This window comes from Pseudonaja textilis, chromosome 7 (genome assembly GCF_049901715.1).
Source record: "Pseudonaja textilis isolate UNSWEBS1 chromosome 7, rPseTex1.2, whole genome shotgun sequence".
In the NCBI taxonomy this organism is placed as follows: Eukaryota; Metazoa; Chordata; class Lepidosauria; order Squamata; family Elapidae; genus Pseudonaja; species Pseudonaja textilis.
The window spans coordinates 30,580,826-30,604,919 of NC_141996.1; the positions used below are offsets into that span (position 1 = coordinate 30,580,826).

The 24,094-nt window shown below is 38.5% G+C and overlaps 1 protein-coding gene across 2 annotated transcripts; it reads right to left on the reverse strand.

Moving 5' to 3' along the window:
* Window positions 1-1,143: 1,143 nt before the first annotated feature.
* On the reverse strand, window positions 1,144-21,116 carry ZBTB11 (zinc finger and BTB domain containing 11). 2 transcript variants are annotated; one of them, XM_026700824.2, is made up of 11 exons: window positions 20,378-21,116; window positions 18,676-18,911; window positions 16,718-16,949; window positions 15,303-16,150; window positions 13,151-13,330; window positions 12,524-12,757; window positions 10,996-11,140; window positions 9,934-10,051; window positions 7,913-8,071; window positions 6,057-6,232; window positions 1,144-2,526 (listed from the first exon to the last, which is right to left on the reverse strand). In XM_026700824.2, exons 1-11 carry the CDS (start codon window positions 20,685-20,687, stop codon window positions 2,015-2,017), a joined length of 3,150 nt encoding a protein of 1,049 aa, XP_026556609.1. In that variant the 5' UTR covers window positions 20,688-21,116; the 3' UTR covers window positions 1,144-2,014. The 2 variants fall into 2 exon arrangements, with proteins under 2 accessions (XP_026556609.1, XP_087793485.1); XM_087937359.1 differs by lacking the exon at window positions 20,378-21,116 and adding an exon at window positions 20,022-20,288.
* Between the last annotated feature and the right edge of the window lie 2,978 nt (window positions 21,117-24,094).

Sequence of the window (24,094 nt, forward strand, 5' to 3'; positions counted from 1 at the left end):
TGTAAGAAAGTTGGGGATCACATGTCTCTGGGACACTGACCATCATGAGTCAATTGTCAAACATCTGAATTTTGATCATGTGACCATGGGGGTTATCATGGCTTTATTGAATCCTGGTTCAGAGAGGAGTTGGAACCAGGCTGTTCAACAGGGAGGGGACAGTCCCCTCAAAATGAGTGGAAAAGCCAGGGGCTGAGGATGAGGCAGTCCCAGGATTGTCTGGTAGTGGGCAGTGACGGCCAACTGGAGAACTGTCTACAGGAGTGGAGCAGCTGCAGAGGGCCAGCGCAGATAACAGGCTCCAGACCACCTCTGATGAGGAACAGCTGCTTTCCCCACCTGTGAGAATAGAGCAGAGGGAGGCACAGAGGAGGCTGATTGTGAGGAAGCAGCTCCACCCCTCTTACCAAGGAACATCTGGGGAAGAATGATTGAACCAAATCAGATGCTGGAGGAAGGCATGTTTGTCAGGAACACCTGTTTGCTTTTATGTGCACCTCCCTGGCTTTTGTGAATGCTGCCTTGGATCGTCTCTTGCCTCTGAACTTTGGGCTTCACTCGTGGACTTTGGAATTGGCTCTCTTGACTTCAAACTTTTGGACCGTACTTTGATTTTTGGGCACTCTGGACTTGTGTAGCAGATTTGGTACTTGTGGGTACTGTTACTTCTCTCTTTGCCTTGTGGGTCAACTAAGACTTAGTTTGTGGAACAGAGGAATTCAGACTGAGGGAAAACTGAGGGCTGGGGTGGAGGTTCACAGGCACCATTGGTGGGCTTTTTAATGCTGTGATGAGTGAGCAATAAATAGACTCTACTTAACCTGTGCCTTACCAGAATGACTTGGGTCAGAACAGAAATGCTGAAATGGTTGTAAGTGTTAAAATGGTCATGTCACTTTTTTCAATGCCATTATAACTTTGAACGGTCACTAAATGAGCTGTTGTAAATTGAGGACTACCTGTACAGATTTTTAAGTGTATATGGAGTACATGGACTTGCCCATATCCCTTTTTTTGCTCATGAAGCTATTTTATTGGCAAGTGGGGCTGACTTATTAAAAACATTACATATTGTATACAATGCTACTGTTTGCTGTTATTATTTTGCAAAATTGTGTATTCATTTTAATAGGTAATATTTGATTTTCTTTTCACAAACTTTAATCCACATAATTACTTAAATTTTAAAACAGAATATTATATAAATATCAGGACAATACGAAAGCTAAAACTTTAGAACCTTCACGGTGAACAGTAATAAATTTAAGCAATCCAGTTTTTCTTATATTACAGCATTTGTATTTAGTTTATCCTAAACTGAACCAATTTTTATCAGTTTATACATGATATATATAAATACTTTAGCTAATCTCAAAACATGTAATCCTGGAAGTATTTTTCAGAATAGGTAAAGCAAAACAGGAAATGCAAGATGTTTTCATGCTTGGCTGATGTTGCCCAGTTTCTCTCCCATAACTGCTGATGGTTTAATGCAGCCTGACCTGAAATAGTTCTTATGGAAAATTTGTTCTGTGAGGAAGTTTATGTCATCCTATTTTTTGTACTTAAAGGAAATTATACAGATATTTTGACTAAATAAATATATTATACCACAATATTTATCTCCATTAATAACATTCATAATTTTTGTAGATCATATCCTTCCTTGAACTTTATATAGCTACAATCTGAAAATGATTGGCACAAATCTTTGGTATATTAAATCCTCAACAAAAAAAAATAGCTGCATCAAAAATTACATTATAACTATCACCGTCACATAAATGATTTTATTTTAAAGGGTTTTTTTAAACTAAGCATTTACATCTGGTGCAGTAGTCTTAGAGCAAGTCCATTACTTATCCGGTGAATTTACTTTTTAATTACAGATGTATGTTTTTTCGCAAAACTTGGAAGAGGATTCTGAAATTACTATAAAAGTCCAGTCAGACAGTTAATATTTTGTTAATTACATGCTGTTTTGCAAAGGTACTATATTAATGAATATTTGTATTCAGTCTTGATCAGAAACATGCTGTACCTCTACTTCTACTGTTTGAATAGCTTCTGTAACCTCTGCTACTTTCTGTCCTTGTTGCTGTGCTAATACATAATTGACAACTTGCATGATACTTTGGTCAGAAAGAGTAGAAACTGTTGAACACTCTTCGGTAGCTGTAACAGTGTCAACTGTTTCTTCAGTAATTACTACAGTCTCAATCTCTTCAGTACAGACCTCTGTTTCTTGTTCTGGCACATCCGATGTTAAAATACTGATGGCATGTTCGACTTGAGTCCCCTGATTATGAAACTGAAGTGTGTCCTTTTCCAGCATGATTTTACAAGGTACATAATCCCGGTGAAATTTAGTCATGTGCTTTCTTAACGTACGGGCATCTATGTAAGCTTCGTTGCATACAGGACATACATAAGGTCTTTCTCCAGTGTGCGACCTTACATGACGTTTTAAGGAACGTGCATCAGCCCAAGCAACACCACAAGTTAGACACTCAAAAGGTTTAACACCTATTCAACAGAAACATAAAGAAAGCATTTACTAATTTTTACAAAGTGAAAATTATTATAAAAAGCTGATTAAGATTTTCTCACAGCCAGTAAGTTCGTTATATAAACCTTTATATAGTCTATAGTCTCTTTGCATAGAGAAATCTTGATGGGTCACCTATAAACCCAGGATAAGTTTGTTAAGTGTTAAAAGAAAAATGGCATTCCTTCCCATCTATTTGCATGTTACTGGGATTATAATTTAAAAAGCTAGTTTTAGACAGATAAAAAGGAAATAAGTTGCAAATGCAACATAATAATTATATCTGTTCAGATACATAATTTATAATTAGCCAATTATCTTTACCTTCAATCAGAGATGTAGAAATTAAAATGGTGCAAGGATTAGATTCAGTTCTCCATAGATTCTGTTTTAAATAAATCATGGGATTTGTGGGAATCTGTCATCCATTTTTCCATACAAAAGTGAAAGAAAACAATAGGGCAATTGCAAACACAGCTTACCTGTTTCAGCTCTTTCATCTTTCCTAAAGATGCAGGATATCCAAGCTATGCTCATTTACAGCCATATCTTTATTATTTAATTATCAAATGTAAACACTGCTTAATCCCAGTTAAAACCATTTGAAATAAATAAAAACAAAATGAATAAAAACACAAAAATGAAATAGGAAAAATACCATAATAAACAAAAATAAGAGATGAAGATGGCAAAAATTACAAAACTAGAAAAAAATTAAAAAGAAATTGCCGCACACAAACCAAATCTACCAAAGAGTAACAGAAGGTTTGGGTCTCACATTAATTTCTATCATGCTGCCACTGATTCTGAATGATTTTCATGAGATAAAAACATGACTATATTTCAGATTAGCACTGATGATGTTATCTAGTTTGGGTAATGAAACTTCTGCAAGAAAACAGCTAAGTGCAGAGAACGCCAAGGACATCTCAAACATGAACGTATTATCCACAGTAAATTTTAGAATACAGAAAACCATTTAAAACAAAATAAAATAAACCATAAAGTAAACCAGATGAAAGTAGTAATAAAAAGTAACAATTGATTTGAAAGTAAAAAGATTACTAAACAACCTAGGTAGTTAGAACACATATTTGAATTCAACAAAGATGTTACAACCCTGCTGGACTAGAAATGGGAAGAGGCAGAGAAAATAGAGGCAGTGGCTTCTAGAGATAATAGTTCTGGAGGGTGTAATTTCAGCAGTGTTGAAGTCAATTAACTCCATTCTGGCTAAGGCAAGCCTGTCAGACTCCGAGGTTTACCCACCTAGTCCCAAGCAGAGGCATGCTTTTAACATAGAGAGCTGCATTCTGGTCAGACAGACTGGCCAAGGAGGAGGTTGGCAGAAGAACAGAGACAACTGGGTAATGTACAATATCTCAGCTGTGTGCCTGTGTGGTGGCTTAAATGACGTATTTATTGGCCAAACTCCACGAAGAAAATTCTGAAAACAGCTTTTCAAGTCTCAGCTCTGCCATGTTTACCTTGTGCTGTGTTTGGAAGTCTGGATTCTACCCCACCTTGTCTCTCATCTTCTCCCTTGGATTTTTTATTTGTTTATTGAATCGTGATCTTAACTTGTGCCAAGCCTTGACTACATTACAGTTGTCATCTTTAGCTATAGAGAAAAGGGACTCTTTCCACCTAAAATTTCTACCCAATTTGCATATTTCTGGACTGTGGAAAGCAGCAGCTTGTTATCCTATTGGCTGGCACAGAAAAGAGGTGGCAATTTGATCTGTACGGGGGGCGGGGGCAGTTCCAGAGAATTGCCACTGCAGAGCAGCAACTCTTGCCCTTCAGCTCCCCTCACTTCCATCAGTTTTTTCTTATCAATTTTAAAACCTTTTAAGTTTAAAATTAAAAAAGAGTTTTGTGAATGACATTTATTTCTTTAAAGAAGGTGTAATTCAAATTTTTAAGGAACACATGACATGTTCCCACGATGTATTCCTAATATGGTTTTATTCCATAAAGCTGGTATAATGAAACTCAAAAGTTATTTTTGGAATGCACCTTCTCTTATTGGTTAAAGTCACCTTTTTTTCCTATGGTCTTAACAGTCCTTATTTTAAGGGATGACTTTGTTTCATCTTGAGATAGAACGTTGCATGAGAAACTGAAAAGCTGTGGTTTCTCACTTAATCGAATCCCGATGATGGGATATCTAAATATGCAGAGGCAGCTTCTAGACCAGTAGTGGCTAGCCTTTTTTGGCTCCCATGCTGAAAATTGTGCGCGTGCTTGCCAGCACCCAGAAGGCAATGTGTGCTGGGGCCCCCCACGTCCCCTGTGCATGCATGTGCGACCCTCCGCGCACACCATGCATCTGTGCATGTGCACATGATCCCCCACATACCATGTGTCTGCATGCACACATGATCCTCCACGTGCTATGTATCTGCACATGTGCGTGCAATCCCCGTGCCATGTGTCTGTGCATGCATGCACGATCTTCCCATGCACGCTGTGCGTCTCCCATGCAGCCCCGCGCCAGATACCCGACAATCAGCTGTCGGGTGGCGGTGGCAGCACGCATGCATGCACAGTGGGGCTCTTCCGGGCAACCTCTCCATGCCATTCTAGCACACGTGCCATAGGTTCACCAACACGATTCTAGACCACACATCTAGAATATGGAAGCCTAATTAGATCTGGCTGCCATACTCAGAGACATGTTTTGGGGCAGTCATTTGGCTTTTTCAAGCTAAATAACTGCTCCCAATTTCAGAAGCATCCTATCGCTGGCAAGATTTAGTGATCTCCCAACAGCTGTTCCTGGGGGAAACTACAGAGTATCACATTTGAACAAAGGCTTGGCCCCTGGGGTGAAGAGGTCCTTGAAATACTAACCCATGCCTTTTCTACTGTTTCTATTACAAAGTTATCCAGTTTAAATTAATAATAGCCCATCTACTCAGATTTGCAGACATGCACAGATCCCTTTTATTTATAGTTGCTAATGTAACCCAGGGGTCTCAAACTAGATTTCTTTGAGGGCCGGATCAGCATTATAGTTCTCCTCTGTGGGCCGGCAGCCAGGGAGGCAGGAACGGATGTCTCCTGCAGCACCCTGCTGACCAAAACAGAGCACGGGGGTCTGCTCGCGGCCCCCCTGCACCTTGTTTTTGCACCTCCACGGCCTCCTGCAGTACTCTACTGGCTGAAAATGGACTGTGTGGAGTTTTTTGGGCTGTTTTGGGCCCGTTTTTCGGCCCATTTTAGCATACCACCTGTTTTAGTCACCAGTCACTGCAGCCCAGTCCCTTGATATTTCCAGCCTTGAGTTTAACATCCCTGATCTAACCAATACACTCTTATTTCTCTTAATATGGCTGTTTTGTTTTATTATTCTAAAACCATCACTCCTTTACCACTAGTTTTATTGAATTTAATTGTGATTTTTATTTGCTGTCTCACACTTTGGTTTACAGCTGGTACCTGACTGTTATTAATATCTTATCTTAGATGCTATTTTTTAAAAAATAAGACTAGTTTCATTTACCTTCATGGTTGTTCATGTGTCTTCTGTACTCCCGAAGCTGGGTAAATTTTCTCCCACAGTGTTCACAAATACGCTCCAAATTTTGTTTTGCTCTCCCTTTCTTCCCGTGAGTGGCTTTTTTAACATGCCTCCTGTACAAAGCTTTTTCATAGAACTCTTTGCCACACACATTGCATCTAAACACAAAGAAAATAACAGCTTTATAAAATACAACCCCCCCCCACATCTTTTAAATGCTAATCTAATAGTTGAATAGACTATTGTAATAAGAATGTTAGGGTGCTTACCATTTGTGAAAGTAAGAACAAGTTAAAGTAGAGAACTGGTATTAAAAAGTTAATATTTTTTGGAAGGCTCAAAGAGACAATGGGGCCCGATAGTTTTTAAAAACTCTATAACCATATACAAATACAATAATTAAGGATGCAGTATTAGATAATATGTTTCAAATAAAGCAAAACAGAATTCCTGCTCAGGTATACAGCAATATAGTTTTATCTTGTCTCAGCAATAATGTTTATGACTCTAGAACACCTTCTTTTCTCAGGTCCAATGGCAAACAGTCTCCAACTGAAGTTTGGGACAGATAAGGGAGCGGGCTATAACCCTAAATTTTATGCAAGTTATGCAGAGTTAATTAAAAAAGAAACCTTGCTTTTTCAATGCCATCTTGCTTTTTCCCTCTTTGGCAAACTACCAATAGCTCTATGTATTTTTATTGATCAGGACTTTTTGTGCCCAAATAAAACTTCAAAACTTCTATTGATATCATATTCTCACTCCACAAGATGCATCTTTCTCTTGATTCTTGAAAGCAAGTGCCATGAAAATTGGGTGAGCAGAGATTGCATTTTTCATAAATTAAACAGAAAAGTTTAGAGAATGTTTTCTTACATAAAGAAGATTGAAGCCAATATTAGAAGGAACTTCTAATTTATTACAGGAGAAATTTTAAAAGAATAAACTTGATACCTCAACTACTGACTACTGCTTTGCCTAAGCCACTATTTTTTCAGTTTATCATTTGTAACTGTACATAAAAGCTTACCATATCAACTGTTTTTTCCTTTTTGCTACAAAACACCAAGGTGACATTGTCACTTGTCACTAATACAAATAAATAATGTATCATTAACATATCATTCCTAAATTCCAAGAACTATTTGATTTTATTTAGCACTAGAGGTTATCCAACTCCAAATGATCAGGTGGCTTACAATGTTAAAGTAAAAGAGAAATTTCTTTTACATTTTTATTCTTTCATTGGTATCATCTGGTTTGAATACATTATAAAAAAATTTCTAACCTGTGAAAATCTCAAGGATAACCTTTTCTTATATTCCATGATAGCTAACTTTACTAAAAAAAAATGTAGTTAAAAATATTTTAAATATAAGTAATGATATCTACTGGAGTGATACAGTATATAGGAAAGCTGGTGTAGTTCAAAAATAGCTCTCCAACCTGCTAGCAAAAGTGAAATACTAGAACAAGAGGTAATCTCATAGCTCATCATCCACTTATAATACATCATCTTTTTTTATTTTCTGATTTGCATAGAGTTCTGCCTTACCAAGAACTCTTAATAATTCAAAAGCTCAATACTGAAAGTCTAAATCTACAAACACATTGATAGATATAATCAGATATATACAGTGATATAAACTCTGGTAGAGTTGTTGGAATTGAATAAATTGGTAATAGATTGCTTAAATAAAAAAATCAAAACAAAATATTGAGGCAAAATAAAATGAGATTTTTTTTCAGTAACTTCACTGGGTATGATGTTTTTTGCAGTTAAAAGTTATCCCATCACATCTAAGTATTTGCAGCCAAGAGTACCCATCTTTGTTTACCTGTATGGATCAGTAACAGAATGTGATTTTACATGAGAATACCAATCTTTCTTCCAACTATAGCATTTCCCACAAAATTGACATTGAAAAGGTTTCACTCCAAGATGTTTGTTCATATGTTGGCGGAGATCCCGAGGTTCATAGAAACTTTTCTCACACCTGAAATTAGATTTGTGATGAATAATATAGAGTACATGTATATAATCCTTAGTAAAGAAAAGAGAGAAAGGTTACCACAGTGCAGCCATATGTATACATTAATACTATTAGTTCATATTTTTCAACAATCCCTATAAAAATATGAAACAATTTGCCTGAACTACAAAATAGTTAATTCTCTATCAGGTTAGGAAAAAGGAATGATTATATTCCAGAACTATTTTCAAGACTATTCTACAACCAATATTGCTACCATGTTTCTCAGAAAATAAGACCGAGTCTTATTTTCTTTTAGATTTGAAAATAAGCACTTGGCCTTTTTTTTTTTTTGAGGTGATCTTACTTTTTTTGAGCTGCAGCAGCCACACCCCGTGAGCTGGATGCATCATGGACGCACCATCACTTCCATTCTGAACCTTCAGCGTTCGGAATGTAGGCTTTTTGGCAAACGGGAGGAAAATGGGGAGGGGAATTTTCCTGCCTGCCATCACTCTGTGCTGAGCTTGAGGAATAGTTGACAGTTGAAGATAACTGGACATTGGGGGCAAAGTTAGAGGTATTAAAGGGTCTTTTCTTACTTACGTGACTGTGTTGCCTTTGTGCCACGTCCCACGTCATCACATGTGCTGAGCTTGAGGAATAGATGGCAAACAGAAAAATCCCCCCTCCCCGTTTTTCTCCCATTCACCAAAAAGCCTCCCGTGAGCTTCCCAAAAAGAGGGAAAAAGCAAAGCAGCTGGCCGCAGAGCTGCAGGCTTTGGGGAAGTGGCTCAACAAGCAGAAGGGCTGTGCCCAGAAAGAGAAGGGCAAAAACCGGTATTTGCGCTGCCACAAGGGGCCAGCGGGCCTGTATCACCACTTGTGTTGGCCACGCCCATTCCCCTGGGCTTATTTTCAGGGTAGGGGTAATATTAGGCCCATCCAAAAAAATTAGGGTTGGCCTTACTATTGGGGTGGGTCGTGTTTTCAGACAAACATAGTACTTTATTCCTGAATAAATAATAACATTATAAAATAAAAAAAATGGTTTCAATTTGTTATCTTGAAACTAATCTGAACTACTATTTCCATGCCCTATGCAATGGAAAAATAAGATTAATACAATTTTAAGAACCAAGAGCACTAAGTAAAAATAGCAAATATTTAAATATTAGTTGAATTATTATTATAATATTAGGGAACCCAAAAGGTACTAAAACAAAGAATATTGGTAAGTTCAAAGACACTGAGGAATAAGGAATTACAAAAATTAAAAAAAATCTAATGGAAAACCCACTCATTCGGTTAAAAAGATTTCTAGCTCACTGAGCACTGAATTTACCTGAAAGCTGTACAATGCTTAGTGTTGATATGAACCCAAAATATGGAATGAGAGTGAAATACTCTATTTGAAACTATACAAATATGGTGGGCTGAAATCCTGAACAGGAGAATTAATTCCCTTTAGGAATTTGTATTGAGATTTCTGGAAAAAAATTAAAACTGAACTCCTGTTATAAGAAAACAATAAGGAGAAGAATAAAGAAATTAGAATTAGAATATCTGAAATGTTTTTAAGGGGCAAAAATTCCAGCCAAACAGCCTAATAACACTGAGGAGAGATTCAGATCACGGCTATCTGGAACCATGAATATACAATATAATAGTCTAAGTCCTACTCTAGAAATACCTAATAAAAATGATATTACAATTCTAATCTAAAGACTGCCTACAAATTATTTCAAAGTTTTGAGAAATTTTGTAATAATTCAACTAATATTTAAACAATTTTGGCTTTCACCAAGATTAAAAAAAAATCACTTATTACTTACCAAGATTAGCCAAGCTACTTTCAAACCTTTTAAAACCTTAATTATACTTACTGGTTGCATTGATAGCCACGGATTTCAGGTTTGGGCTGGTGTTTCTTTAAGTGTTTACTAAGTCCTGAAGCTCTATGAAAAGATTTTCCACAGTGTGAACAGAAGTATTTTGATTCTCCTGAAAATGATAAAAGTATCTGATATATGGCTAGGTAAACTACAGATCACATGCAACTTCCAAAAGGCTCCTAGACTTAACATCTGATGACAATCTGGCAAGAGGATAAGTAACTATCTCAATTTTTGATAGGAAACAAAATATTCACAATCTATTATCTTAACTCATAAACTTTCTAAACCTGAAATAAACAAATAATCCAACTCCCCCTTCTCATATTACCTCCCCTCGACAAATTTTAATCTCTTTTATGATACTATTATGCCATTATTCTTAACTAGTATGGCTGTTTCCTGCTCCCAAATAACATATTAAATACTACATATTAATAATTTTCAGTAGGAAATAATTTTTCACATACTGATTAAAACAGTTGGTCAAATATAGAGCATAAAAGACTTATTTCAAAGACTTTGCTCAAAGATGTGTAGAATGCTTCACTTTCTTTACTGAAGTCACTTACTTAAAAATGTGGCTGTAGTTTAGCATGTTTTATACATTCCTGAAAACTGGCTCTATACTCTTTGAGCTTGTTTGGAGGTTTCAACAGGGAGCATATTCTCTCTACAACTTCAGAATGAATAGAATACTGGTCCCATACAGATTGTTGCCCAACCCCACTGAGCATTCAATCCTGGAAATAGCAGAGGAAGAAGCCACCCAGTCCAGCTGACTCAACCCCAGCAATCAATAAGGTGAAATTAAATATAGCTGGTTTCTAGTCTTAAAAAAACCACCTATATAATTCCCATTGATTGGCATTTTGGCCAGACTGTAGTTAAACCATGTTTACTACACATAACCCATCTTACGTAGGAGTTTTTTGGATGTATAAAAGTATAGAAATAAAGTGAAAGAGGGAACTCATTAGATAGAAAAGTGACATTATAGTCCTTTTTACATTATTTTATTTCTGACATTAATTAATAATGTATGTCATTTACCTGTGTGAATGCTTATATGCTCCTGAAGGCTTCTTTTTGTGACAAAGGACTTGTCACACAATTCACACTTAAATTGCTTTTGTGCCTCATGTAATACAAGGTGCATCTTTAAACCATGTTTGTAGGTAAATGATTTTCCACAAATCTATTAAACAAATCACAAAAATAATATTGTCTTTCAAGTTGAACAGCAATACTCTAAGATGAAGAAAGCTTCACTGAATCTGCTTATACTGTATGATCCATAAGTACTTGACATTTTTTCCCTAGGGCTAGCATTCTTTGGAAATTAGATTAGGACTGTGAAATCTGAATTGCAAAAAATCCATACAACTACTCTGTGACAGTAAAGACATCAAAAACACCCACTTTTTGCTACCATCTAGTGGTCATCTGGAGTTTGCAAAGCCTTGTGGTAACTAATTACTTTGCTAGGGGAGATACTTTTTTATTTGTTTGGTTGCATGTTATCCATTCCCTCAGAAATACTGTTTGCTGCTTCACTGTGATGGGAGAAAGGGAGGTGGGGGGTGTTCCTGGCAGGAATAAGCAAAGATCCCAGTGTGTATGTGAAGATTATATTTTCCGGCAGAATGTCCCAAGTTGTAAAGGTTATCCCAGCTGCACAGCAAAAGCAAGTAGCTGTCTATATTGGGCAGCAGTGATATAGAAAGTTGTTGGGAGGCAGATCATTGTACTTATAGTGGCAAAGACATCATTCATACTGTGCAGAAGGCAATAGTAATGGGATTCAAAGAAGTTGGATAGAAAGAGTATCAACTTTTTAGAACTTTGGTATTGGAGAAAACTCATGAGAATACCACGAAGAAAACAAATAAATAGATTGCTGAACAAATCAATCCAGAGTTCTCACTTGAGATGTAAATTATCCTTTTTTGATATTATTTGTTGTTGTTGTCAACCATCCAGACATGCAGTTTGATTTGAGCAATCTTATAAATCAAATAACTAAATAAATAACTATAAAAGTGTCCTACTTCAGATACATTATGCACCTAGTGCTTTGAAAATACTCTGATGCCGGGAAAGATGAAATGAAAGGAAAGGAGAGGATCAACAAGGTGGATACACTTACTTGTAGCAATAATAAGTGCACTGTTAGAAGACCTAAAGCACCAGGTTAGGAACAAATGGAAAAAATATCTCTATGATTGCCATGATTTGACAATGTTTTCCATACTTGAAGAGTCTGGGAGACTAACAATCAACATAATTCCATAGATTGAAAACAATCCTCTCAAAAATAAATAAGCCTATTTACAATATAAACATCATTAAAATTAGAATTATCCAGAAATATGCAAAGTATGCAGCTCTCAATGTCACACTTTTATCATAGTATGTTTTCTATCTGCACTAGATGAAACAACAGATGTTAACTGCTCTGCTGAAATTTAGGAAGAAACAGATTGGACCTCAGAGGACAGGAATTCCAAAACTTATTTTCTACCAGACAAAGTGCAATAACATTGCAGTGAAGGAAACAGGTTTTTTTTGTTTTTTTTACCTTACATGCATGTGGCTTTACACCTGTATGTTTCAACATATGGATTCGCAAAGAATAGAGTTTAGGCAAACTTCTTCCACATATATCACAGATAAATTCTCGCTTAGTTCTTCCCTTCGTGGCAGCACCACTTTCTTCTATATTAGCAGTTGCAACAGTCACTTCATTTTTCTGGGTATGACGAACAAGATGAGCTCGCAGTGAAGCACCGTACTGAAACTCTTTTTTGCATAGCTAAGGAAACAAATATTTGACCTCTTGTGAAAAATCTTATTTAAAAAATAGGGATATAGGGATGTGTGGGTGTGTGTAGTCATATACAACTGAAACTATATATGTTTCAATTGAAAGATAAAATATGTAACTTTCCGCTCTGGGAAAATCAAATGTTGATTAGCCAGATGTGTCTAATTAAGTCTATTTACATTTCCCAGACTTGGAAATGGCCACTCCACCTGCAATGTAATGGTTCAAACCATGGATCTTGATCATTATAAAACAAGGATTGAAGTGTATGTTCAAGAACTATTATCAGGTTAAACTCCATCAGAGAAACTTGGCATTCAAAGAATATGTTAATACTATAATAGGAAACTTTACTCATAATACATTTTACCAAGTGCTTACTGGGCATTTATAATTTTTCGTCCTCTCATGCTTCAATGTGTGCATTATAAGAGCATAACGTCTCTGGAAAATCATCCCACATTCACTGCATTTGTGCTGAGCTTCTGCCTCATTGTGTTCTATAATCTCTCTTTTGGGTTGCTTCATCTTCTTGCCTCTTTGCACTAGCTTCATAGCAACCTGATTAAAAAAATGATATATTTAACAATATTAGTTACACAGAAAACAGAACCAACAACTCAAACATATTACCTGTAGAGAAGCAACATACATGACCAGAAAAGCCAATCTTTTTTTGAGTTAACTCCTAGTGACTTGATACGTAACCATGTTGGTATTTTAACAATATAGAAGTTAGTTGCCAGTACTTTTGTGTCATATTTCTTAAAGTAGTGCAATGTAACTCATGGCTCTGATTTCTCCCACCCAAATTCCACTCAGTCATAACTCTATTTAGCTTCCCTGTCCACCAGTTCAGCCAAATCATGCCTCCATGCCATACAGCATAATTTCATAATTGGTAAATATATCTTATTAGTTCTATCTAAGTGATAGGAAACAAATATTTGATCAATCTCAATAAATTTTTAAATGCATTGAAAATTTGTATCTGTATTTGATGGAAAAGAAAAAAGTTGTTTGAAAGAATATAATCTGTATATACAATTTTTATATACCTGTCTGCCAAACTATCTGCCCAATCAATTTGATCTTACAAGATTTGTGAATTCTGTGTTCCTTTAAATCAGCGGTCGCCAACCGGTGGGCCGTGAGAAAATTTTGATGGGCTGCAGTGAAATCTCACCCCCAGAGCACCCCCCCCAAAGCAATCAATACAGGCTGCACAGAAACACAAGGCTGCACAGCCCACATGGCCCGCAGAAACCCTCCCCGCCCACTCACTCTTTACCTGGCAAACTTGTCTGCTAAGTTGCTATTTTTCCTTTTTCTGACCATCATCTGTTCTGCTGTGCTGGGAGATTTAGATTAGCTAGGAAGCAGGAAATGGTTGGACTTCTTGCTTTCTAGCTAAGCACAGCTGAACCTCCCTTAGGACTGAAGGTTTGCTTGCAAGCAAATTCAGTGCAGACTCACGGCAAGCAAATTTGAGAGACTGAGCTAGCCGATGGCAGATAGATCACTGAATGATTCTGTGAGCAACTCAAACTGCCTGCTTTGCCTGATTTTGGATAAAAGTTGCTTTTTTAATAAAAAAGTCAACATTTACATACATGGTGTGTTGTGAGTTAATTTTGTGAGTTTGCTAGCAAATTTTATGTGACAGAGCTAGCCAATGGCAGATAGATTTCTGAATGAATCTGTGATTCTGTGAGCAACTCAATCTGCCTGCCTGCTTTGCCTGATTTTGGATAAAAGTTGCTCTTTTTTAATTAAAAAAAACAATATTCATATATTTATAATATTTACATACAAGCCATGCTCAGCCAGTCACATGACCACCAAGTCACACCCACAACTTAGGCCACACCCACAGAACCAGTTACTGGCTCCTGGGATCTAAAATTATGAGTTTGGTGGTCCCTGAGGTCCAAAAGGTTGGCGACCCCTGCTTTAAATCATGTCATCTATTGAGGAACCGAAAGACATGCATTTTCTATAGCAACACCTGCTCTCTGAAATGAGGTTCTTCTCTACCAAGATCCAGATGGACCCCACTCTGATGTTGCTTAGAAGAGCAGTGAAGACCTAGCTCTTTACCCAGATCTTTGGTGAAGCAAAGTAAAATCTCTTGCTTCATTCTATCTGATCTGTCCCACTTGCCATTTTTTCTTTTGTTTGATTATCGTCAACTGCCAATAGTTATTGAGAATTGGGTGGCACACAAGTTTAATTAATTAACAATATCATCCAGCTATCTCTCTCTCTCTATCCCTATTCCAATCAGCTTAGCTAATTGTTATATAATTGTTATATTAATAGGAAAATTAAAATCATTTTGTTGTACAGCTGATATACAGTATATTTGGTTTTTAGGTTCTTTAAAGTCCTAGTATAATATCACTTTATGTGCTTGCCAGAAGGAAAAAAAAATGTATTTATAAATTCACAATTTTTATAGATAGTTCTGCACCCCTGCCTCCCCACCCACACACATTTTTTTTGAAAAATCAGATTTTTAGTAGACTTATACCTGCTGGATAGCTGATTTGGGGCCTGGCTTTCTGTTCTGTAGTTTTTTCTCAGTACCTTTGTGCAGTCGAATATAGCCACCCTCACTAACAGATCGCTGGCGAAGCTTGCTTTTGTAAGTATCATCTTGACTAAAAGCTGTGGTCTCCGATTGTGATTGTGGAATGTCCTGCATTTTACAAGGCCGACCACGTTTTCGCTTAAGCCCTTCCTGGGAATCCTCAGCAGCAACTTCTGCATCTCCTTTGCTGCTCACATTATGTTCACTGTTCACATATGGATCTCCGTTTATATTTTTATCAGCCTCATTTTCAGCCTGAGTACTAATAACTTGCTCTGCTACTGAAGGCTCAGTTTGCACCACAGTTATAGTTTGATTTGTGGAGCATTCCATTACTGGGGCTTTCTCTTCATTTTCTGTTGTTTCCAAAGCAGGAGTATGCACCGGGAGCTCAGGAGGATTCTTTGCAGAAGGCTCCAAAACAATTTGCAATGTAGTTTCAGACACAGTTATCTCTTCTGCCTCGGTATTTGAAGATGTTCCATTCACCGTTGCTGCTGGATCTTCGGTAGGTATTGCTTGCTCAGTGCTGGCAACAGGATTAGCTTCACTTTCATTCTGCTCTGAAATAGTTTGAGCTACCTCTACTATTTGGACATCTCCTTTCTGGTATACGGTGATTTGTTTATCTTCCATCTGTTTGTGTACATTTTCACAGATTTCCAGGACCTCTGTCATGAGAAGATGCTGTGCTAGCTCAGCTACAGCGGCCATGTTACAAAAATCAAAAACTAATTCTGAAGTATAAGCAAATTCTAGCAAAGGGAGGAAACTGGCTTTCCGAAATCCTGCACGTACGCACACAAAAGAAACAAACAAAATTAGAAAGATTTGATGAAAGAATAGACCCTCACCATTTTATTTTATAAAAACAGAAGTCTGCCGGTATATGAATATTGAAGACAGGGTCTTTTTTCAATAGTTGTCACAAATCTCAGGAATCCTCTGCATAGAAATGCATTCATTCCTTATCTCTGTTTTAAGTAAACATTTGCTTCAGTGCTTTTCACTTAGGTCATAAGCTGCCATGATGTAATTCTGTATTTAACATTACTAATACAAATCATTTTAGTTATATTTAAGTGTGGTATATTGATATACTATTATAGAATGGGTCCTTTATTATCCTGAAAGACAGGACATAAATTCATTAAATAAATAAATCGGGGGACACTGTCGAAATTACTTCCTATCAAATGAAACAAAAAGCACAAAAAATAAACAAAAAATTCAAGCATCTTTTTTTCAAGAAAACTTGACAGCATAGTCTTTCTTAATATATTTTATATAGTCAATTGATTTGCCTTTTTAAAATCTGCATAATTAATAAACTCATTGATATTATGATACATTACCTGAAAGATCTACTACTGCTTCATGGCTAGAAACAGCTCCCTTTTCAATAAAAAGTTCTCTGAAGTATTCACTGTTGGCAGCCAAAATAGATTTGTGTGCTTTGTACACTTCTCCCTCAATAAGTAAGGTAACATCGCAGAACTGACTAGAAAGCCGCTGTTGGTTCAACTGATTCAAAACTGATTGACAATGTTTTGGAGAAGATTGTTTCACAAGGCCTTTACTGTCAACCTGGAATCAAAAAAGACAGTCCATATTGTTACAACTAAAACAAGCAAAAGCAAATTAAGTATCATCTTAAATCTGCTATGTATGAAGAGATATACACTGCTCAAAAAAATAAAGTGAACACTTGAACAACACAATGGAACTCCAAGTCAATCACACTTCTGTGAAAGCAAACTGTCCACTTAGGTAGCAACACTGATTGACAATCAATTTCACATGCTGTTCTGCAAATGGAATAGACAACAGGTGGAAAGCATAGGCAGCAAGACATCGCCAATAAAGGAATGGTTCTGCAGGTGGTAACCACAGACCACTTCTCAGGTCCTATGCTTTCTGGCTGATGGTTTGGTCACTTTTGAATGCCGGCGCTGCTTTCACTCTAGTGGTAGCATGAGACGGAGTCTACAACCCACACAAGTCGCTCAGGTAGTGTAGCTCTTCCAGGATGGCACATCAATGTGGCAAGGTTTGCTGTGTCTGTCAGCGTAGTGTCCAGGGCATGGAGGCGCTACCAGGAGACAGGCCAGTACATCAGGAGACGTGGAGGAGGCCATAGGAGGGCAACAACCCAGCATCAGGACTGCTACCTCTGCCTTTGTGCAAGGAGGGACAGGAGGAGCACTGCCAGAGCCCTGCAAAATGACCTCCAGCGGGCCACAAATGTGCATGTGGCTGCTCAAATGGTCAGAAACAGACTCCATGAGGGTGGTATAAGGGCCTGACGTCCACAGGTGGGGCTTGTGCTTAGAGCCCAACACCGTACAGGACCTTTGGCATTTGCCAGAGAACACCAAGATTGGCAAATTCGCCACTGGTGCCTTGTGCTCTTCACAGATGAAAGCAGGTTCACACTGAGCACATGTGACAGACGTGACAGGGTCTGGAGATGCCATGGAGAACGTTCTGCTGCTTGCAATATCCTCCAGCATGACCAGCTTGGCAGTGGGTCAGTAATGGTGTGGGGTGGCATTTCTTTAGGGGGCCGCACAGCCCTCCATGTGCTCGCCAGAGGTAGCCTGACTGCCATTAGGTACCGAGATAAGAACCTCAGACCCCTTGTGAGACCATATGCTGGTGCGGTTGGCCCTGGGTTCCTCCTATTGCACGACAATGCTAGAGCTCATGTGGTTGGAATGTGTCAGCAGTTCCTCCAAGACGAAGGCATTGATGCTATGGACTGACCCGCCTGTTCCCCAGACCTGAATCCAATTGAGCACATCTGGGACATCATGTCTCGCTCCATCCACCAACGCCACGTTGCACCACAGACTGTCCAGGAGTTGGGGGATGATTTAGTCCAGGTGTGGGAAGAGATCCCTCAGGAGACCATCCGCCACCTCATCAGGAGCATGCCCAGGCATTGTAGGGAGGTCATACAGGCACGTGGAGGCCACACACACTACTAAGCCTCATTTTGACTTGTTTTAAGGATATTACATCAAAGTTGGATCAGCCTGTAGTGTTTTTTAACACTTTAATTTTGAGTGTAACTCCAAATCCAGACCTCCATGGGTTGCTAAATTTGATTTCCATTGATAATTTTTGTGTGATTTTGTTGTCAGCACATTCAACTATGTAATGAACAATGTATTTAATAAGAATATTTCATTCATTCAGATCTAGGATGTCTTATTTTTGTGTTCCCTTTATTTTTTTGAGCAGTGTATATTATACATGTATAAATGTAAAATAAATTTCCATGCCAGATTATATATGAACATTTACTTACAAATACAAGTTCATGCTTGGCTATTGGTTTCTTTTTCACTGGTTTTGGAGATGCTGCTGGCAGTGATGTGGAATTATTTATTTCATCATCTGTTTCATTACTATCTTCATGAGAAATTGCATCCAATCCTAGCTCTTCCAACATTTCCGAAGGGTCTGACAATGATCTAGAACGATCTAATTTTTCCTGGCATTTGCTACATTCTTTAATATAATCTTTAACTTGCTTCAGGATACCTTTAAAAAACACAAAACACTTTTGTATGTATTGTTTTATTGATGCACAAACTGATATATTTAAATTTTTCAATATTGGGCAGTTATTCAAAAACACCCATCTTTTATTTGGTTGCATGGAAACAGACTAAATTAGAGCCAATGTTTATTTTCAAATCTTCTTGCCATCTCAGTACTCCCATCAGTTTTCAGACCTATACTTTCTATAAATGTACAAAATGAAATTTTCCATACTTATGCCATAGTACTGATCAAAAACATATGGAGAAATGAAGCAGAGAGGATTCTTTACAAGTCATATTTTTTGTTCTGCCTAAATAGAATGCTTTGGCTATTCACATGCTACTATAGACTTTCTACCCTGAAATCTATAATTATGCAAAACAAAACAAGTCTGAGCCATTAGAACTTCTATCTGATAATTTACAGAAAATATGCAGCTGCCTTCTGTCTACAGTAAGCTAACTTATGTAAATTAAAAGAGCCTTCTTGATTAGTGCTATATCATATTTGAAGCTGCATGTCTGCCTTGCATTGATTGAAGGTTATTACAAAAAGAAAATATGCTTAAAATTTAGAAACCTCTTATTTTATACAATTTTTGTTTTTTTATAAATAACTGCTGTCCGTTTGGGGATTACAGATCATATTGGCTCAACATATGATCTGAAAAGAAACTTTACATTGGCAAGCAGTCCCCTGTAGAGTCAATGCACAACCAGCCCAAAGGTGCTTTTTCAAGAGGCAACTGGATTTTCTTGGGGTGGTGAGGGGTTTTTTGGGGGGTGGGGTGGGGTGGGGGGGAAGAGACATTTCACTTCTCATCCAAGAAGCTTCTTCAGCTATGACTGGATGGTGGGGAATGGAAGGATTTATATTCCTTGCAGACAGCTAGTCATTTGCATTCTTTTAAATATAGTTGCCTCTTGGAAAAAGCACCTTTGGGACAACCATGACATCTCCGTAGACATGCACCTCAAACGTACAAATAATCCAAAAGCCCTTTAACCTTATCTGTTGATCAAACGAAGCCGTAAATGTTTTAACTAAGTCTTCAACATGCATCCATGCAACCATGCAGAAAACGGGGTTCATTTCACAATCATTAACCGTGGTTAAGTGATCCAGGGGAAGGAAGCCGCTGAACCGAGCTGGCGTTTTTCGAGCATAAGCCCATTCGCACGGAAATTCATCTTCGGCAACGAGCCTCGCAACTCCCTGGCCTCCGTTTTTAGCAGCTTCGAAAGAGAGCGCCTCGGTCTGACGAAGGCGGCGCTCAAGACCAGAGGTGGGGCGAGTAAGTCGCGCGTGTCAACGGCGCCGTTGCGAGGCACCTCCGAACACACCGCCAGCCGGCGTGCTCGCCCCTCCGCCGCCCCGCCAAGACCGGTCACGCAGGGACGCCTCTCCCCACCCCCCCGCCCGCTTCCTCCTCCCATCCCCACCCACCTAGCGCCTTTCCTCACCTCGCCACCAATAGCGCCTGGAGAGGCGCTGCCAAGTCTGCAAGCGGGTCCGGTGGGAGCCGTCAGTTTCCAGGTGGGCTGCCCGAATGAGGCGGCCGCGACGCTCGGCCTGCAGCACCACTTCGAGCTCGGCGAAGCGCTGCTGGTCTCGCTGCCGGCGCTGGTAGTAGAGGGTCCCGCCGCGCACCACATAGCAGGCGGCGGCCTTGCGGATCTTGCGCTTGACGTTACCCTCGGTGCCCGGCGCGTAAGGCTCGCGCTCGTTGGTCAAGTAGCGCAGGATGGCCAGGTAGCTCTCCTCGCTCGACATGGCGGGCGGGGAGGCCAGTGGCGGCCGGCAGACGCCCCCTCGTCAGCGGAGGAAGGGGGCCACTTCAGCCGCTGAAAGGTCCGATGCGGGTCCAGTTCTGTTTCGGGGTGTGTGGGTTGAGCTCTCGGGTCCCCAGCGGAGGAGACACGAGGGAACTCTCCGGAGAAGATAAGCAGGCGTCGTGGGTGGGTGGTGTCTCCTGTCACAGGTGTTAGAAAGGAGACCACTCGGAGCGAGCGAAGGGGAAAGCAAGGGGAAAGGGGGAATCACGGGAAGGGTTAAAATAAAGAAAAACCCGAAGCATCGGGTCCAGAAGGAATCGGGCCCCAGGAGGTGGAACTGGAGTTTCGCGGTCCTCGGCGACGGGTGGGAGGAAGAAGCTCGGGCAGCCGGATCAACGGAAAGACAAAATGGCTGCTGCACAAGCGGAAGTGAGGTCTAGGAAGATGTAGCCTAGCCCTTCGAGCGGAGGGAAGGGGAAGCGTTTTGAGGAGCGTCGCAATGCTGGAGCCGGGAAAGCGTTTCCAGGGCCGTGGAAAATGATCTGCCGTTTTAATACAGGCGGAGAGGGCATTGGAGGGGGACACGGTTAATTACGTGTAATATAGGCAAAATAGTTTCTTTACATTGCGTTAAATAAGTGTAATTCTTTTCTTGTACTGAACTAATCAGTCTGCAAATGGCCCGTTTGGCTGAACTGTGTATGCTCGTATAATTCTTAAAGCACTTCCATGAGCATATGAAAGTGACCTTAATTTGTAAGATTTACAGCTTGATTTTGTAAAGTATCTGATTTGATTCTGCACTTTCTACTGAAGCCGAAAAATAATTACTGGAAAACGCAGCTCGGACAGAACTTTATCTCCAAGGGACTTTCAAAAAGGATTCCTATCTTTTAAAACTTTTTCTTTATCACTTGTTCGCTTGGATAATACGTAGTACCTTGTAAATAAAATGTGATTAATTCATCGCATATAAGCAATTGTTTTAGGTGTTTTTTTTTTCCTCCCAGATAAGGACTAGTTAGCAAACTTTGTTTCAGATTTCCCAGTTGATCATGTTTACCGGGAATTCTTGGAACTGCAACTTAACAGTTGCAGCATATTTAACATATGGCATTTTACCTAAATTTGTAAAACACAAAAAAATGTTTAAAATGTATATGTTCAAATACCAATGTCCAGGCCTTGTAACCACTGAAGTGCAATATCGTATTTACATATACACGGTGGCGCAGTGGTTAGAGTGCAGTACTGCAAGCTACTCTCACTGCAATTTGGCAGATCGAATTCCACCAGGCTCAACGTTGATTCAGCCTGCCTTAAGAGGTGGGTAAAATGAGGACCCAAATTATTGGGAGCAATATACTGACTCTGCAAACCCCTTTGAGGGGGCTGTAAAGCACTATAAAGCGGTATATAAGTCTAAGTGCTATTGCTATATTAAAAAAAAATCAGATACTGGATTGGCATATGCCCTATAAGCTAGTCACAATGTGATAATTTGATGTGGAATCCCGTATTCACAGAGGGGAGGATACTGTGCTCCATTTATAGAGTCCTGGCTGATGCTGTGAGATGTGATTATTATTCAGGAATGCCCACTACTGACCTGGTACTTTGTTTATGTCATCCTTTGCATTCAGAGGCACATTGGCTTTCTACAGAGAATGTTAAAAGTTGTCCTAAGTGCTTTTTCAGGAGGCAACTGGACTTTGTTTTTTCTTTGAAGACGTTTCAAAGAAGTTTCTTCAGCTCTGACAGGGTACTGGAAAGCTTACTGGATAAGGAGTGAAACATCTTCAAAGAAAAAACAAACTCCAGTTGCCTCCTGAAAGTGTGCTTGGGACCATGACCTGGATGATTGAGAATCTCTACAACGTTAAAGTTGTTAGGCAGATGTTGTACAAGTGACTGGGAGTTTCCTGGGTTTAACTCTTCCAGCTGATAAATGATGGTAGCTATGTTCAAAGTAGTTGTTCATAATTTTTCTGTATTCTCCCTAGTGCATCTTGCCTTTGTAAAACTGGTATACTGCAGCAATTTGATCCAATTACCAAATTACTACAGGACTGAGCCAAGTTCACAGATATCACTATTAAGTTACAATAATTTACATTGCATTAACACTGAATGCTATAGCCTAAAATATAGAAAAGTATTTTTTAAATACGTAAACATCTCGGAGAGATTTCGTAGTTGGAGGTATAAAAATTGTTTCATTTTAAGCTTACAAATTTTTCAATAGTATTTCTGAAATTACTTTGCCATTAACATCCCATAAAATGGCTTTATCATCCTAAATAACAAAACAAGAATGAACACTATCAGTCAATATTAAATCTAAACATTGCAAAATATATTGTAAATCAGGATTCTTATCAGTAACTTGGTTGGTGCAATATAAATTTCTCATTCTATCTTGGTGACCAACATATGTATATGGTTACATTATGCATTTAGGAAAAAATGCAATATTACAATGTGAAAATATACAATTGACTAAATTACATATTTAATATTTTAAGGCTATATTAAGGATCTGTAGTACAGAACAGTATAGTGACATAGTGCAGAGGTTCCTTGGCTTCCACTTGAAAGATTGAGTTCAATCCTAGGTAGCAACAGATGTTTCTCTCAAGGTGCAAAGCAAAAAAACTCTTGCAAACTCCATGTTGGTGTCAACATGAGTATCTGGCCAATAAATGGTCAGCTCTATCGTGCCGCCCTAAATAGGGACTACAGGGTTGCAAAAAGGAAGGGTATTTAAAAATTATTAAGGATCTAGTCTTTTCACATTTATAAATCTAACTGCTGAGTTCACAACAAATATTCTGAAATTATAAATCAAATTGCTTTAAAATGACAATTTTGGTAGTTATCTCTTGATTATAAAAATATATTGAATTATTGTTTTAAAGATTTCCATCAATTCTAAGACTTCAGTAGGAATTTCAGAATCATGGATTTTCCCTTCTGTTGGAAAAAAAACTGCCATAGAAGTTTTGCCATTATTCCATCTCCATGCAGAGATATGTGGTCATAAGTTCACTTCATGGTAGAAAAAGTCACTGCAATGCTTCACCAGAAATAGTTATGGCTGTCCGATGTTCAACTATTTACTGATCAGCTGCTGGTAAGATGCTTGAAATATGAAATTTATCCTGAGTAAACTATCAATTTCAGTGGCAAAATTCCCTTAACAACCAGTTCGTAGGGCATTTGTGCAGATTAGACAAAAGTAATATGAATTTCAAATGAATTTACCAATATGTATTGAAATTTTAAGTTTTTTGAAATTTTTCACTAATTTCTTAAATACGGACTTTCCTGTATATTTTTTGCTAATAGCAGCTTTCAACTTTATTGCTCATCATCATAACTTATGTAATGAAAATGACCTGAAAC

Excerpts from the sequence above, each read along its gene's own strand:
- ZBTB11 (XM_026700824.2), bottom strand. The coding sequence starts at position 20,687 with ATGTCGAGCGAGGAGAGCTACCTGGCCATCCTGCGCTACTTGACCAAC. Across the intron at positions 12,758-13,150 it reads CGAAAAATTATAAATGCCCA|CTATGCAAAAAAGAGTTTCA; the intron begins GTAAGCACTTGG and ends TTGTTTCCTTAG. Across the intron at positions 2,527-6,056 it reads ACACATGAACAACCATGAAG|GTGTTAAACCTTTTGAGTGT; the intron begins GTAAATGAAACT and ends TCTGTTGAATAG.